Source organism: Rhagoletis zephyria, unplaced genomic scaffold (genome assembly GCF_001687245.7).
Source record: "Rhagoletis zephyria isolate East Lansing unplaced genomic scaffold, Rhagoletis_zephyria_1.1 Rzeph_scaffold_02118, whole genome shotgun sequence".
Lineage (NCBI taxonomy): Eukaryota > Metazoa > Arthropoda > Insecta > Diptera > Tephritidae > Rhagoletis > Rhagoletis zephyria.
The window spans coordinates 68637-86009 of record NW_016159202.1 but is presented as its reverse complement, the minus strand read 5'-3'; the positions used below and the strand labels follow the sequence as shown (position 1 = coordinate 86009).

The window sequence follows — 17373 nt, the reverse complement described above, 5'->3', positions numbered from 1 at the left end:
GGATTTTTAAACAAAAAGTCGAAAATGCAACCTACTGTAAAAAGGTTTTGTTATGAGGTAAAGCAAAATTCTTTTGGAAATTCACCACTATGTATCAATACTAACGTTTCGTCATAGTTCGGGTTAAACAAAACGCCCACGCTTGTTTTCATGATTGCTGCGATTCCATAGCCCTCAGAGCTCAGCAAATAAAGTTTTAAAAACCCTGCAACTGGCGATACAGTATTCAAAATGAATTGACCACCACTTAAAAAGTCGCCAGTTTTTCGTATTTAGATATGCATCCTCTAACGATCTGTGGAATCGTTAAAAAACAACTACTTTCTTTTTGCCAAAAAAATTATTTAATTTTCCTTTCTGCATTAATTAAGCCAAAAATTGGAACAACCAAAAAAAAATTAATTTTTTTCAAATTAGTAATAAAAAAAATCTGAACTAAATAAGGTGAAAAGATTTTTCAAGAATTATAAAATTTGTTGAGCAAATGAAAATTATTAAATTTTCCTTTCTGCATTCTAAAACCAAAAACCAAAAATTTAAGCTACTTGAATGTATGAAAATTTGAAAATATTAAAACCTTTTTTCGAAATAATGTAAAAATAATCAGAATCTAATTTGAAAAGATGTTACAAACTTTTCTAATTGTCGAATTAAAAAAATCATAATTTTTTTATTTAGCCATAGTCGATTAATCGCCCAACCCTATTTTCGTTCTGTAATAAAACTGTACGCATATGTGTGCACTTTGCAACGCTAATCAATTTGACCTTTTATTATGCGAAATACTTTAATTTCCTTTTTAGTTAATTTTCGAAAATGCTATTAAATATGACCGCTTCTAATATGCAATTGATTAGTAAGTAGTTATTTAACGCTTTTAAATACCGTTTTCGTGTACCAGTATTTCATGCTAAATATTTTTTTTGTTTTTCAAAATGGTGGGCATGGAATGTCTGTATAAGTATTTGTGTGTGTTTGAATTACCAAATACTTTCGGCACTCAAATTATGCTTTTTCAGCTGATCGTTGTTTCTGCTTTGTTTTTGATTATTTTGTTATGATAACTCGTAAGTCCTACTGGAAATGAAAATTTTTCTGGAACTGCACTAGAAATAATTTTTCAAAAGTTAAATTGGTGCAAATCATGATTGAAGGGATCAGTTCGCAGATAGTTTTCAAAGCATTTGTTTATAAAATTTTCCAGTTTTCAGAGAAGTGCACATCTTTCTGTTTCCGATTTGCAAAATTTTCAGCTTTTAGAATCAAATCACTTTTAAGTAGGTATATATGTATTTAGACAAAAAAATATTTGTTCGATTGTGTGTTATCTAACAGCCTCACTAGGCTAATTTTCAAAGAAATATCTACTATGTGTGTTCTACATAAATGTGGTCCAATTGTGAGAAAAAACTATTTAACTCGGTATTTGTTATTCATATCAATACAGGTGTTCGTTTCTCAAATTGTATGCCTGCATTAAAGCTTCACTCAAACCATGCCAATGAGTTTCTCTTTTCCTTCATCAGCTGACTTTATGTTCAAAGCTCAAAACCCTCGCCCCTCACTTAAACATCAATAACACTATCATTCTTCTTCATTTCCATCAAGTGAGTCTGCTTCAGCTTCTCTTGCATTTGTGTGAGCATATCTTGCATACGTCGTATTTCTTCGTCTTTCTGCAACAGCAATCGATCTGTCTCTGAAATAGCCGCATCAAAGCCATTGGTCGAACTAATTGAATCACGCTTCAATTTGCCACGCTCGCGCAGCGCATGTTGCGATATCTGTGAGATGCATTGTGCACGGAAATTCTCATAATGCACATCCTGTGTTGTGTCCTTGAGATCTTGCATGTGTGTGGAGATGAGGAAGGTGCGTAACTTATTGAAATCGCTATGTTCGGGATCTTCAACATCTACAACGCCCCAAGGATATTGACGCCCGCGCACTTTCTTGCCCGCTATCTCCAATATCGTATTGCTGCCGACGACAGCGAAAGGTATTGAAGCCTTCAGATCGCGATCCTGTTGCTTAAAATCATCATCTTCATCCGAATCACATTCGGGGAATTGATATAATTGTATTTTGTTGTCCTCCAAATCTTGCAGTATGCGCTCCTTTAGCTTGCGCACTTCATTTTTGGTCAGACAATCCGCCTTGGCGATGACAAGCACTATATTGACTTTGCGGTGGAGTCGTCGTATGAGATCCAAATCCATTTGACGCAGACTGTAGGGGAAAAAAGAGAGTAAGCATTGAAATAAGCAGAAGTATATGTAAATATAGCGCGACTCACCTATGACCCCATGGCGGCACAAAATACAAACAACAATGCACGCGGTTATCCTGTATGTTGCGTCGATTCAGGCCACTCTCGTCTGTAAAGTATTGACGAAACTGCAAAATTAAACAACAAAAAAACGTGAAAAACCTCCGTAAACTTAATCATTTCCAAGACAACTTCCTCACCTGCTCATCGATGTAGGCGGTGCATACACGCCAGCTATCCTCACAGTTGATCCCATCACCGAAACCCGGTGTATCCACAACGGTTAATCGCAAGCGTACTCCCCGCTCTTCTATATCCATGGTTTTCTTTTCAACACGTGTCGTCTTCTCGAGTCGCTCTTCGACATTTGGTATAATTCGAGTCTTGTATAGATCACCCAAGAACAGGCTATTGATTAGCGTTGACTTGCCCAATCCGGACTCGCCGACTACCATGAGCGTAAAGTCGAATCCACGCTTCACCGATTTCCTATGAACTTGTTCGGGCAATGTGGCGAAGCCGATGTAGTCGCGATCTTTATCGAATGATGGTGTCTTAGCTGGAAATAAATAAAAAGAGTTTGACGAAAATTTGAATAATTTGTAAGTTATTGTTGAGGTTATACTAGAATTACTCAGGAGATATTGTCCAATGCCTTAACTAATATATTGAAGGATATTTTTGAGCTTCACAAGTTGTGATAAGTGTCGTATTATTATTAACAAAAAAAGTATACCCTTCTTGCTAAGTGTTTAGGCGAACGTCGCTCCAAATTTTCGCTGTGCATTTTCATGCTTTCAAACAAATAGAAAGCATATCAATGGCTGAGTGGAAGATCGACCTATCTCGGAAGCCAGTTCGAAAATGTCCTATCTCAGAAAATTATTCAACAACGCTCAACGTTTTTCAATCAAATTCTGAAGTAGGGCGTTCTTGAAAAGTTTTCTGAGATAGGTCGATCTTCCACTCAGCCATCGATGTAAAATCTAGGCCGCCTCTGAACGACAGATGTTTTTTATGAGAAGCCTTCTTAGTAATAATTATTATATACCGAGCTTTTACTCCGATTTGTGGCATGCGTCTTGGTGTTGTCACACAAAGGGCAAGGGCATACAGTTTTATGCTTTCTTAAAAACAGAAATACACTTGGATGTATACCATTGGCTCATTACGAACAAGAGGTCGAACCTGAGTTTTACTGAGCTATCTCTTAACACACTGTGATGGTGCGACCGCCAATCTCTCCTGAATATATGGCTCAAAACCTTTCGCGAGTATTGTTCTAGTGCTCGATTTTCTGCAGTTCTGACAAGCTTAGCCATAATCTTTTCCTCTGTGACCAGCTTTCTCGAGATGGAAAGAGAGTACTAACTATGCTATTTGATAATAAACGGCGTGTGGGTTGGAAGGCCATCGGCCTTTTATCTTAACAATATACATATACCATATCGTACGCCGGAACCTGAGTCGAGATCTACATTAAAAACAAAAAAAAATCTTAATAGATGAGCTGTTAGTGGCATTTGTTCCTCGTCTCGGCAATTTCCTCTTTCTATCGGTATATAGGTAAGGTTTCAAGAGGTCCGAATATATGTATCTCCACATCGATATTCTTACGTAAAGTATTTATGTTTGACAATTCTTTTATGTGGATGAAACTGCACAACACTGTCAGCAAAAAAAAATACCAAAAAGCAGCTGTAAGACCCAGCTACCTCAAAATTGTACTTTCATCACAGTAAATTTAGTCTGACTAAAAAGTTTTAAATTTTTATGAAAATCTGTCGACCTTTTTAATTTTTGTACAAAGTTTAAAATTCCGACTTACATGGTTTTTGTTAGATAGTAGGCTATATTTTCATAAAAAAAATTATAGGCATTAACTAGACATAATAAAAATAGCCAAAACTTGTTAAAATGTTGCGTCCCTATTTAGTCGCCCGCCACTGTATATCGGTCTGTAAAAACCTCAAAACTTCACAACAGCACCCTTGATTGTTAGTCTGCCTATATGACATTTGAACAAACCAAAATCGCAATACCCAAATATGCCGCATTGCAATGCACATAAATAACATCCTTGAAGGGCATAGCCTGGGCTTATACAAATGGAATGATTTCACATTATTGTGTGGTTTAAACATTTGTGTGTTACAATAGCTGTCATTGTGATGAAAACAAAAATGTGTAAAGAAAATAAAACAAAAGACGTGATTTTAGAATAAAATACACTGTTAGAACATGTCAATTGGGTACACTTAAAAAAATATATGTAATGCCGTAATGGATGATTCATTTTTTTTAATTTTGTTATTTGCCTAGTATTTGGTTCTTTCAAACGATGATTTTTGTACGCTATTTCAAAATTTATTGGAAAGCTTTTGACCTCCTTTTGAGCAACGAGAGTTTATTTTATTTTATGAAGTCTTTTCTCTGCTTCCGACAACTTCATTCTAGTTCCGCGCTCGAACTCTTTCCTTCGAAATGTTGGCCATTGCTTAGCTATTACTATAGAACTTTTGTTACTTGATTGAAGTACCTCAGGTCTCCTTGCAGTACGTTTTGACCTTCTTCTACTTCCGACCGTGGTTTATTTGTATGATCCTTCGAAGAATCTGTTTTCTTGCCTCTATTTTTACAGCAGTCAGAGGTCGCTATACCTATTGATCGATTGCGGAGACTTACTACTGTCTTTGCGTGACCTGCTTAATTCTATTAATTACGACTTTAAACTTTCCCATAGTTTAAATCTGAANTTTTACAGCAGTCAGAGGTCGCTATACCTATTGATCGATTGCGGAGACTTGCTACTGTCTTTATGGCACAGTCGGTAAGGAAAGAAGGGTAGGTCAAAGCGGCACTGCCTCTGTTACGTTAAGAGTGTTTTCTCGCGCCTTTACGCTGTTCCCGGCATAGTGGCCGAGATAATACATATTTTCCATTACTGTTCAGGGTCATATTATTAAGACTGACGAATAAGGTTTGTTTTGTACGGGATGCTTGTTTTGTATGCCGTTCATTTTGTGGTAGTAGCTTCCATTGTGCCTTTGCAAAAATTCAAACTCTCTGGTGTCGATATCTTTACCTATGTGTTTCTGTTGTTTGTTATCAGAGATAACTTATCACTGTAGAGTTTATGTCTGTGTCGCTCCTAATACTGGATACTGCAAAATTGTATTGTTTCTTCGAAAGAGAGTACTCGTAGATTAGCTGATTCCGCAGCCTTCAATATCTTCGGTTCTTTTGTTTATTGTTTATTCGTTTTTCCTTTTGCATTTCTTGCTGAGGATTGAATGTTCTCGTTCGCGAGAAATAAGAATTTGTCACAAAAAAGTTCATTGCGGCGCTAGATTAAAAAGCGATGACTATAGCCTTTAAAGCCATATCCTCGTTGTTATTGTTGTTGTACCCTGTTTCGAGCCGTGGGGTGTCTCTCCGCATTACGGCACTCATTGGGCACATCTGCATGCAGTCTACTCGGGTACGAGTTCAACCTGCTGCAGTAGCCAGAGTAAAGTTGGGCTATTGTGGTCCAAGTCTCCCGAGGCAGACGAAGATCTGTCTCGTCCACGTCAGGTGGTTATGTGCCCAGTAGCTCGTTTCTGTAACTCTTCTCTACCGATTATTTCTCTACTGATAGAGAATATACGTCATTCTCTACTACTCATTAGCAGTAGAGAACAGGGCGGCGAATTCATATCTCAATTCGACATACCTGGTAGAGAACTGTTACAGAAACGAGCTACAGAACGGCATTCACAGGACTGGACTGCCTTTGAATGCCGCTCAAGGCCTGTCGATATGCTTTCAGGTCCAGAAATTACTTTATGAACCTCTGAACTTCATCCATCAGTTCGTATAGATGCATTCTGACATGCCTTGGCGAGGTCTCCTCTGCAAGCACGTGTCTGTGCGGGTGCCCCTACTACCCTCACGCGGCTCCCTACTAAGAATTTTTTTCAGAGCATTGTGTTGCGCTCCCTAACGGTTAGCATTAGCGCCTCGTCATGTGTTGATGATGTTGTGGTGACATCACAAGACATCCGGTCGCTGTCCGGATTGCTGTATTCTGTGTAGTCTATAGCTTCATCCACTGCGTCCTACTGGTACCCGGCGAACCCACTGGCAGTGCATAGTTTAGAACCATCATCTGCCACTCTTACTAGGATATGACTTAAATATTCTTTATTCGCAGCTGGCCTATTAAGGCGGTGTTAGCGATATTTATTAAATTTTTCACAATATTTTTTCATGTGTAAACCTCCCCTTGAGAGGCATAAAGCATACGTATATGTAGTGAGGATAATAACAACGCGGCGAGAAACAACCGCACCCCTTTTGTGGCTTTTGTTTGCCCTTCTGTCAAGCATAATTACTATAGAGCACAGTACTTTATAGACTTTTTTTTGTCTCAAAAAACCTTAATTAGTTGCATGCAACAATGCTTATGCTTATGTCTGCTGCAAACACACAATGCACTAAAACCCACGNCTTTTTTTTGTCTCAAAAAACCTTAATTAGTTGCATGCAACAATGCTTATACTTGTGTCGGCTGCAAACACAGCAATGCACTAAATCCCACCTTCCTATACATGTTTATGTAAATACAAATACCTGAAAATGTGTCTGCGTATGCACTCTGATAACAACAAAAACAAAAATACACTATCGCACATGCAAAACCGTGCGTGCATCTGTTGTGCTTGAGAAGGAGGTTAAGTGCAGGAAGTGTGTCGTTTCCTTAGAAACTTTTTTAGGGCCCCCAAGCGGAAAGCGTTAGAGAATGCCGAAACTGTCAGCTGAAAATTGTTGTGGGGTGTAGCGCCTCAAAGTATGTTACACAATTTGGCGACTGACTAAATAAATACATATGTATATGTACATATGTTTGTATAGGTGCGTGCTTTCTATTCCACTGCCTTCAAAAATAAAATAAAATGCACGTATCCAACAACAACACTTACACATTGCTTAAAGCCGAATTTTTGCACTCGTTAGTCGTTATTTACATTTAAAAATGCTAATAAAAACAGCAATCTTGTGTTTGCTGAATGTCTGATGAGCCTCCTCCGCTGAGTTGTCGTCGGCTGCAGTCCAACGGAAATTTGCTTTGATGGCAGTTTTTTTTTTTTGGCTTGCTTTGAAATTTCGGGTGGTACCCGCTGTGTGTATCCTGGTAAAGCGCACACAGCGTTCCTACGCACGCAAGAGTGATTGCTCGTTTTCGTTTTCGTTTGCTTTTTTTTTTCTACAAATATTGTGCTTTTTTATTGTAAATTATTGTGTTTTTGTACTTTGCACTTTACTTGTGTTAAATAGATTGCATAAGAGCGGGTATTATTGTTAACGTGAAGTAATTGAAATTATTTTTGTGCTAAACTATCGCCGTGTCAACGTACTCCACTGTACACTTTTGCCACTGTCGACGTAGTTGTTGCTTTTGCAGTCGATTTTAGTTTGCTAGTTTCGTTTTTCGCTGTAATTGCGCTTCACATTTTCCGTTCGGTTAATTAAGTTATAAGTGTATAGGTAGCTAAAAAGCGCTTAAACTTTAAGTATTTAAACTAATTGTCTTTTTTCTTTTATCTTTTCACATTTCACAAATTAGNTTGCTAGTTTCGTTTTTCGCTGTAATTGCGCTTCACATTTTCCGTTCGGTTAATTAAGGTATAGTTAAAAGCGCTTAAACTTTAAGTATTTAAACTAATTGTCTTTTTTCTTTTATCTTTTCACATTTCACAAATTTAAGTATCTCGCTATTTTCACTGTTAATTTGTTGAATTTCCATTTGCCTCTCACTTTACAACTGCTTTTTTACTTGGGTAGTGTGTTGTGGCCCTCCTTTTGGGTTGTTATCAAAATTGTTTTGAGTGAAGCGCATGCGCTTATTTTTTTAATTGTTTTTGACCTCATTGCTTGAACGCGCTCACGCTCTCATTGACTTCGCGAGCTTATGGAGTTGCTTATGAGCGGCAAGGGTTGTTTAAATAACTTATTATTTTAAATAAAAGCGAAAATGGTATTCAGAATCTCCAATTAAATAAATCACAAAACAGTGAACTTATTTTTTTCACACAAAATTTTATAAAATCGTTCATCCATTTATTAATTTTAATTTGGTATCAATTTCAAGACCTACAAATTTATAGCATCACTTTCTCTATGTCGCTGACTGTTAACTCTCTAAGAGGCAGTACTGTCAATACTTGCCACGTTTTTCGTAATCCCAAAGTTGCCATCTTCCTGGAAATTCCAGAATTTTTCCTTTCCAACTTATCGGATTCTAGGCAATGATTGTTTGTTATTTTTCTGGTAATACTAAATATAATCTGTCATTGTGGCAGTATTGCAATTTTTATACCCGAGCGCACTTGTGCACAAGGGTATTATAATTTTGTCTGCATAACGGTTGTTTGTAACATCGGCTAGGCCATGTCTGTCGGTCCGTTCGTCTGTCTGTCTGTCTGCCCATCCGTGTACACGATAACTCCAGAAAAAAATCTAGATATGTTAACGAAATTTGTTAAGTAGGTTGCCCTTTCTCCAAGGTAGGTTGGGATTGAAAATATGTAAAATCGAACAATAACCACGCCCACCTTCCATATAACGGTATTTTCGAAATATGCAAAAACAATCCAAATTGTTGATAGTTGGTATACGAAGTAGAATTTTGGCATAAAATAAGACAGTTATGAAATTTTAGGAAAATGGACGTGGCTGTGCCCACTTCTGATGAAATGCTGTATCTCTGTAGTCCCTTAACCACTCCCCGCCAAACTGGGTGAGAACATAGCTTAGGGCCGCACTAAGAAACCCATTGAAAACTTTTGAAACCAGACAAGAACCACGGCCACCTCCTATATAACGGCAATTTACAGAAATACTGCGATAAATTAGTAACAGTTTAAGCTAATTTATTCAAAATTGATTCAATGACTTCTTAGCAGAAAATGTTACTTAGGGAAAATTTTGGTAGCACCGCCCACTTACGCCTACATATGTTTATCTCGGTAACCGGTTTATTAATTTCTACCACACTCGGCACATTTATCAACCTTGGCCAACCAAAAAATCAATATGTAGAAAATTTTTGGAATCGCACTAAATTAAATTAAATTACTACCACTTACCATATAACGGTAAATATCAGAAATATGAAAACTCCAATGTTTCAATAACTAAAGACGCCAACTTACATCAATCTCTTAACAAGATACAAGATTATTGATTTTTCTTAAATGGGCGTGGCACCACCCATTTATCACTACAGAGGTGTACTATTCGATAACCGCCTTACCGATTTCCAGCGNTTATTGATTTTTCTTAAATGGGCGTGGCACCACCCATTTATCACTACAGAAGTGTACTATTCGATAACCGCCTTACCGATTTCAGCAAACTTGGTCCAATTATTTCAATATATCGCAGCATATTATCGAAACTGTTTGACATCGAGAAAAATACTTTCGCTTATCATACAGTTTTACTCAAAGCTGAAAAAACTGTAGTTAATACTTGCGCCGGGTATATAAAGTTCGGTTTCCCCTGTACTAATATTTCTTTACTTGTTTTCGATGGATTTGTCATACAACGGCAGATGAGAAGGTGCCTCTCCAAACTTTGATAGACGAAAATTTCTTTCACATTTCTTTTGTTTTTATAGAAGGCATTGTCACATGATTGGGCACTTGTCCAAAATTTGGTGCCTTTGGTTATTTTCCTAGAATCCCGAGATTTTCGGGATTTGTACACTGGTGGCAATAATAGAAACCCTCTATGTTGACCGGTTTTGGCTATATGTCTTTAATATTTAACATTTTTTTTATAAATGTGTAGCTCAATATACATAAAATACCTTGCGGCAGGCAATTTTGCGCACAAAAAGGAATCAATATATTCTCCAAACTAAGGGCCAAATAATTAAAAAAAAATGATTAAAAAATTTCAGTGCAATATACTTAAAGAACCAGTATGGGTATCAAAAGAAAGAGAAGATTCTTTAGAGTAAAAACACATTACATTTTTTAGTGCGTAAGGGACAGGTAGGTATTGAAAATACCCTTTTATAATTTTATCCTTGAATGTGGAATTCGAGTATCTGGCATCGTTTTGTACCAATTTTTGCATTAGGCAAATATGACTTGATTTTTTTTAGGCATCCCACCGATTTTTCTAACATTGGCCAATCAAGGTGGCGTCCAAATTTACCTCCCGAACCAAAATGAGCAAATCAATCTAGATCCTAGCATTGGGCTAAGCATTCATCACAATAATCAGATTAAAATTTTCAACGCTGTCCATTTGTCCCATTTTTTTATGAAAAGAGAAAAATATGTCCAAAGTAGAATCTACATTTTCAATATTAAACCAAATTCAGAGTGAGAACATGGTACAATAATTACAGTTATTGTCTTCCCACAGAGCGTATATTCCGATCTGCCTTATTTGAAAAACATCATTGTTGCCCACACGAAAAGGTTTACTTCTAGGGAAAAGAGATATGTCCATGCCTCATATACCATATATGTACACGTACCCTTCTTGCAGAGGACTTCGTCAATTTGCAAAAGCCGCAAAAACAAACATTTGCTTAGTAAATAAATTCAAAATTGGTATGGTTCACTTCATTTCGAACGTTTTTTCTTTTGTTTTGAATATACATACGGTACATACATACCTATAATCTGCTTATAGTCACTTCGGGTTTATTTCATTATAAGCAAATGCCCTAATAAATAATCGGGAAAAGAGNAACATTTGCTTAGTAAATAAATTCAAAATTGGTATGGCTCACTTCATTTCGAACGTTTTTTCTTTTGTTTTGAATATACATACGGTACATACACACCTATAATCTGCTTATAGTCACTTCGGGTTTATTTCATTATAAGCAAATGCCCTAATAAATCATCGGGAAAAGAGGAATGAATTTTGGACTTGCCAAAGAATTTTTAGGATGTTTGCGTTTCTTTTAGGGAACTTTTTTTAAATACGTACATACATACATATGTTATGTAAAATCCGGAAATATATTCTCGCTTTCCCTTTTACTCTATCTCGCTTTAAAAGTTATCGATAGCTAAATGATAGCGTCAAACAATAGAGATGACAAATGACGAAAGGGTCGATTGGTTTTTGAATACCTGAGGTTTTTAACATTGAACCCGACTGCGATTTGACACGCTTGGGATTTTCTGTTCTTAATGTTCACAGTTATTTCTTATATGTGCCTAATGCTATACATATGCACGTCATAAACGATATGCCTACATACAATTGAGGGATTCACAATNTGCCATTTGACACGCTTGGGATTTTCTGTTCTTAATGTTCACAGTTATTTTTTATATGTGCCTAATGCTATACATACGCATATCATAAACGATATGCCTACATACAATTGAGGGATTCACAATGGTGTCTTAAGTGTCGTATTGTTGTATGTCGTAAACTTTAAAAGCTTAAATAACTGTTTAGAGAACTTGAAACCACAACCAACTATTTTTTAATACTGCGAAAATACATAATATGACTTTGATGGTACTTTGCGAACCCCCTTGATATATTTTTAGGCCTTTAAAGTTTATGACATACAACAATACGACACTTAGGACACCGTTGTGAATACCCCAATTATGTATATTGAATAGCGCATTTAGCTTGCATTGTGGGGGTGGTTTTTACGCTTTAAATGCAATTGCAATTTAATGGTCACAATTTTTCGTCTACAATTTAAATGGGGGTGTTGTACATATGTTTATAAATACACACGTGCATACATACATACATATACAAAAGAGGACGCTATTCAAATTCTGTGTATTTAATTAAAGAATATTTCCGGCTAGCTGGGGTTATTTTTTTGTACCTACATATGAATGTACATACATACACACATTAGGGATGTTTTTCTTATTTGTGCGAATTTTCGTTTTTAATCCAAACCACGTANCTTAGGACACCGTTGTGAATACCCCAATTATGTATATTGAATAGCGCATTCAGCTTGCATTGTGGGGGTGGTTTATACGCTTTAAATGCAATTGCAATGTAATGGTCACAATTTTTCGTCTACAATTTAAATGGGGGTGTCGTACATATGTTTATAAATACACACGTGCATTCATACATACATATACAACAGAGGGTGCTATTCAATTTCTGTGTATTTAATTAAGGAACATTGGGGTTAAATTTTTGTATTTTCATATGAATGTACATACATACACACATTAGGGATGTTTTTTTTATTTGTACGAATTTTCGTTTTTTAATCCAAACCACGTGAACATGTACTCGCACTTTTGGTTTCGTATGCCCCTAAGAAAAGCTTACTCCAAAGAAAATATAGCCGATTAAAACAATTTTATTGAGAGTTGCATAAAAATTCTGGCATTCTTAGAATACTATCCAATGTTATCCCACAAGGGGGGAAGAATATTTGTATTAAATGATACATCAATGTATGTAAACAGTGCGATCAAAGAACAAAATGTGTATATCTCGGCTGGGTAGATAAGGAGCACTATCTTAAATTAGGAAATGTTTTAGTAACAGCGGATAGTCATCGGACAGGCAATAGCAAACCTACAAGTTGCATTTCTGCCTTTCTAAACTATAACTGATAGAAATTACAAATTTGCGCTACTTCCAATTTGACATTTGAACATGGTTGCGCATATTGGGCATTTCCATCAGTTATAGTTTAGAAATAAAACAGGCAGATGTTTTGCAATATACCAACTTGGAACTCAGACAGGTTGTCATATTTAAAGCCATTTTCCGTTCGAATGCGGCATAAAATGGTTGGCAAAAAAGTTGTATGCCAGACGGTGGCCCTCATTTTTCTTAAAACACTATTATAAAGAGGATCAGTGAGAACGTGTTCATCCGCGGAATTATAATAATTCTTAGGTTGGACTCCAGCCGCTTCGACGAACTCGCAAATGCTAAATTCTGACAGTACTCCTAAAACCTACCCAAAGTATAAAGGTATTTTGAGCAAAATATCAGGTCAAGGAATCTGCGAGTTCTCCGACGCTGTGCTAAAGGAAATCTGCTTTGGAAGGAATTTTCAGGTCAAAAATTCCAGATCGAAATGTCTGGTCAAATGGTTTACCTGAACTGGATCCCACATACATATGTACACTGGTACATAGACGGGTCAAATATTAAGAGCGGAGCAGGAGTGATTGTCTTTGAACCTGGTATCAAACTTTCTATTGGAATTGGGTACTTGGTCCACGACCTCTCAGGCCGAATTACTAAAAATCTCAATTTGTGCCATACTGAACATTGAGAAGGGTTTAAAGAGCGCCTTTCTAGTTATATTTTAGAAAGTCAGGCGGCCATAAGGGTCCTATTCAATAGGACGATCACCCCCAGGCTTGTCAAGGAGTGCTTTGACACTATCCAGGCTTTGGCGGCAAGGAACACGGTATTACTATGCTGGGTAGCAGAACACTGCGAGTCGTACGTAACGAAGCTGCCGACGAATTTGCTAGAGAAGACTCATCGTCTATACATGTAGGGCTGGAACTTTTTTGTGGACTCAGTGAGTCCTCCTTCAGGCTCATAATCGAAGCGTGGGTAAACGCAGTAAGTGCTGGAGAGAAGTAGGGAGCCTTAAGCGGGCTACACTTTTTGGTCATCCTTTTGCTAGGAAATCTGTAAATCTCTTGCACAGAGCCAACATCAAGTTGCTTATTGCTTACCTTACCGGCCATAATCACATGCGCTCCCACATGTACCGTATTGCCGTATTTCCCTAGAACATGAGGAGACGTTGGAGCAAATTATGTGTAATGGTCTAGCATTAGCCAGACTAAAACTGAAATACTTCAGTTCTTCCACAGTCAATGACCTTAAGCTTAGGAATTCGTCTACCAAGAAACTTTTAGCTTCTACTTATTAAAATATATGTAATTTACATTGCATCAGAACTTTTTAATTTTGAAGTTTAAAGTAAGAGCATCCATAATACTGACACTGATACCTGTATGTGATTACATATATACGCACGTGCATATATGCATGTAAATGAGTATGTAAAGTACTTTTATACGTTTTGCACAGGCGGGAAATTTTAAAGTGGGATAATTCATTCTAGAATAGGCGTTGAATTTACAATTTAAGTCATTTTGTTCACTCCTTAACATTTCGAGCTTCTTATGTTACATGTAAAGCATAGGCGTCCTTTGTTGACAAGGTATACTACGTAGAGAACGTGAGTTTGGGAAAATTAAGGAATTGTACTATTATGGTGTAAGGTCAACGAAATTTTCCTGCAGATTCAATGCTAATTTTTGATCCTTAAATTAACTCGGTGACTCTAGTATTTAGATGATAACGCAACGAAGGCAAGTCCTATCTTTTGAATAAGATAAAAAAAGCTTAAACATTGAATTTTTATTTTTGCAAGAGTAAGGATCAGATGAGCTTCTTCGTCTTACCGTTTGAATTTTTTTTATTGTGCGCGTTCTATGCACTGGCCAGACAGAACCCACCAAAATGGGAGCTGTGGGTTTGCAAGGCTGAAAAATTCCTTTCACCCATTTGCCTTAGGATGGACCACAGTCAGTCAGTGATGTTGCTAAGCACTCCCTACTCGTGTTGCTCATTTCAAGAGTACCCTTTCTGTGTACATAACGCGCTGTCGGCACTCCAAAAACTTCAGCGTGACTCAACAGGATTACCGCAAAGGTAGATTGGTTGAAGCATCCTTGCTCGAAGTTAAAGGAAGTTCTAAACAATCGTTATAGTTAGGTTAGGTTAGGCTAAATTGGCGGAAGCCAGCACACTTAGATTCAGTCAAGGGTTTTGTGATGCCGCATTGATTCAAACCCCTTACTCCTTAAGCCAGTTCGTGGAGCCTACGAACCTTTGCAACCTCTTCGACACTATATGAAATATAAGAAGGCGGACTAGTTCAAAAGAAGGAATCTAAGATAGAATTAGGGGAAGTGGGTAAAGCATACAGTGATCCTTGGCATTTCTGTTTACCCGAGTTAAGGAGATGGATAGCGCAGCTATCAACCGTATCGCCCTCACTCTGGCCTCTGCGCGTTGAACGAAGCACGCGGAGTTAAACAAAGTTGGGTGCATTTCAAAACGTCAAAAAACAAAGCATCAGTCTCTTTTACTTCTAAACCTCAGTAGAATTTAACGCCAGATATGCGCAACCGCGGTTAGATGGTAGTTTTCAACTAGGTTGCGCAAGTAAGACTTTTTATTCCACTGCGGTTTAGTAATAAAACAGACGAATGCTTTGTATTTTGACGTTTTGAAATGCGGGCGATCTGAAAATCGACTTTTCGGCTCATCACTAAAATATGAGGGACCACTGAGCACTTGGTGTCAGGTTAGGAGCTCACCATAGTGCTTTCTATTACTAGATAATGGGTGTTCTTCGAGCTCTGCCGAAAGCGGCTAACATCTTACATCGAGAGTTTGAACACCTTAGATAAAACTTCATTAGAGGACCTGCTAGGATTCGCCAGAAAACCAGAGTGGTTCAAATACATGTACGCCTCTCTTGGACATCACAATGGAAGTCCCTCGGTACAGTGCTCAAAAGTGGGTAGAACCGAGCCATAGTAGGCTCCTTTTACGACTCGGCTACGATCCTGCTAGTTCCAACTGTGTGTCAAGAAAGGCAGAAGGCATTGATTAAATTCAAAGATTAATTCCACGATTAAGATTAAGTTTAATATTAAGATTAAGATAACTATTAGGATTGAGGTTAGATTACAATTAGAATTAAGGTTAAGGTTAAGATTGATATTAAGATTAAGAAATAAATTAGAACTAGTGCTAAGATTAAAATTAACATTAAGTTTAAGGTTACGTTTAAGATTATTATTAAGATTACGGTTAAGAATAAGATAAGTGTTAAAACTAAGAATATGATTGAGGTTAAGATTAAGTTTAAGACTAAGTTAAGATTAAAATTAAGATCAAGATTAAGATCAAAATTATAATTAAGATTAGATCACGATTAATATTAAGATTGAAATTATGATTAAGATTGAGATAAAGATTTAGCATATGGTTAATATTAAGATTGAGATTAAGATCAAGGTTAAGTATAACATGAAGATTTGGGTTTAGATTAAGAGTTAGATTGATATTGAGATTAAGATTAAGATACAGATTATGATTAAATTATGATTAAGATTATGATTAACATTAATATTAGAATTTAGATTTAGATTAAGATTATAATTAAAATTAAGATTAAAATTAAGATCAGGATTGATACTAAGATGGAGATATAGGTAGGGATTAAGATAATGATTACGATTAACATTAAGTTCCAGGTTATGATTAAAATTAAGAACAAGATTAACATTGACGTTAAGATTAAGATTAAGAAAACCGTTAAAATTAAGCTTGAGATTAAGATTAAGAATATCATTAAGGATAAGAATAAGATCACGCAAAATTTTTTTCGACTTAATCTGGGATCTTTTTAATCACTTTAATAATCTCATTTATTTATTTGGTATGTGCCAACATCCATTATAGTTTCATGCAATGCATATGGCTCTCAAATTCTGGCATACATACATATGTCCATACAGATGTGTTTATAATCCAGTGTAAACACACGAGCACTTGTCGACTTTTCACCGTTACATTCACTGCGCTAAGCTGCACACAATCCTCCAGATGGCAACGAGTAAATTGAGATGCAAAATCAAATTAAAAAAAAAAAACTTAGAAGAAAAGGTGAAGGTGGAAAGGCAGCTGCATCATCATTAAGTGCCAACCACACTAAACTATGTCGAACAGGCAAAGAGCAATGGCTCGCCGCTGACGTGGGCGTGGGTGTGGTTGAGACGTTCTCGTTGTTCATGCGCCTGCTTGTGGCAAGCGATGCGCCAGTTTAACTTCTACATAGAAATGGGCAGCAACGAAGTGTACTCAGCGGAAATCTCATGTTCCTCAACGGATAATGGCGTAATATAGACCTATCGAAACAACAACGAGGTAGAAAGTAGAATTCAGCTCAAATTGCTCGATATTAAATTTACATACAATTTTATTATATTTTTGCTATAATGCTTTCCTCTACTCGTTCATTTTTCCACGCTCACTCCTTT

General features: G+C 36.8%; 1 protein-coding gene across 1 annotated transcript; it reads right to left on the bottom strand.

Annotated features, from left to right (window-relative positions):
- Positions 1-917: 917 nt before the first annotated feature.
- Positions 918-7854, bottom strand: LOC108366046 (septin-2-like). Its single transcript, XM_017620309.1, has 4 exons — positions 7234-7854; positions 2470-2828; positions 2297-2397; positions 918-2229 (listed from the first exon to the last, which is right to left on the bottom strand). The coding sequence occupies exons 1-4, from the start codon at positions 7235-7237 to the stop codon at positions 1566-1568; spliced, it is 1128 nt and encodes a 375-aa protein (XP_017475798.1). The 5' UTR covers positions 7238-7854; the 3' UTR covers positions 918-1565.
- Positions 7855-17373: the final 9519 nt, after the last annotated feature.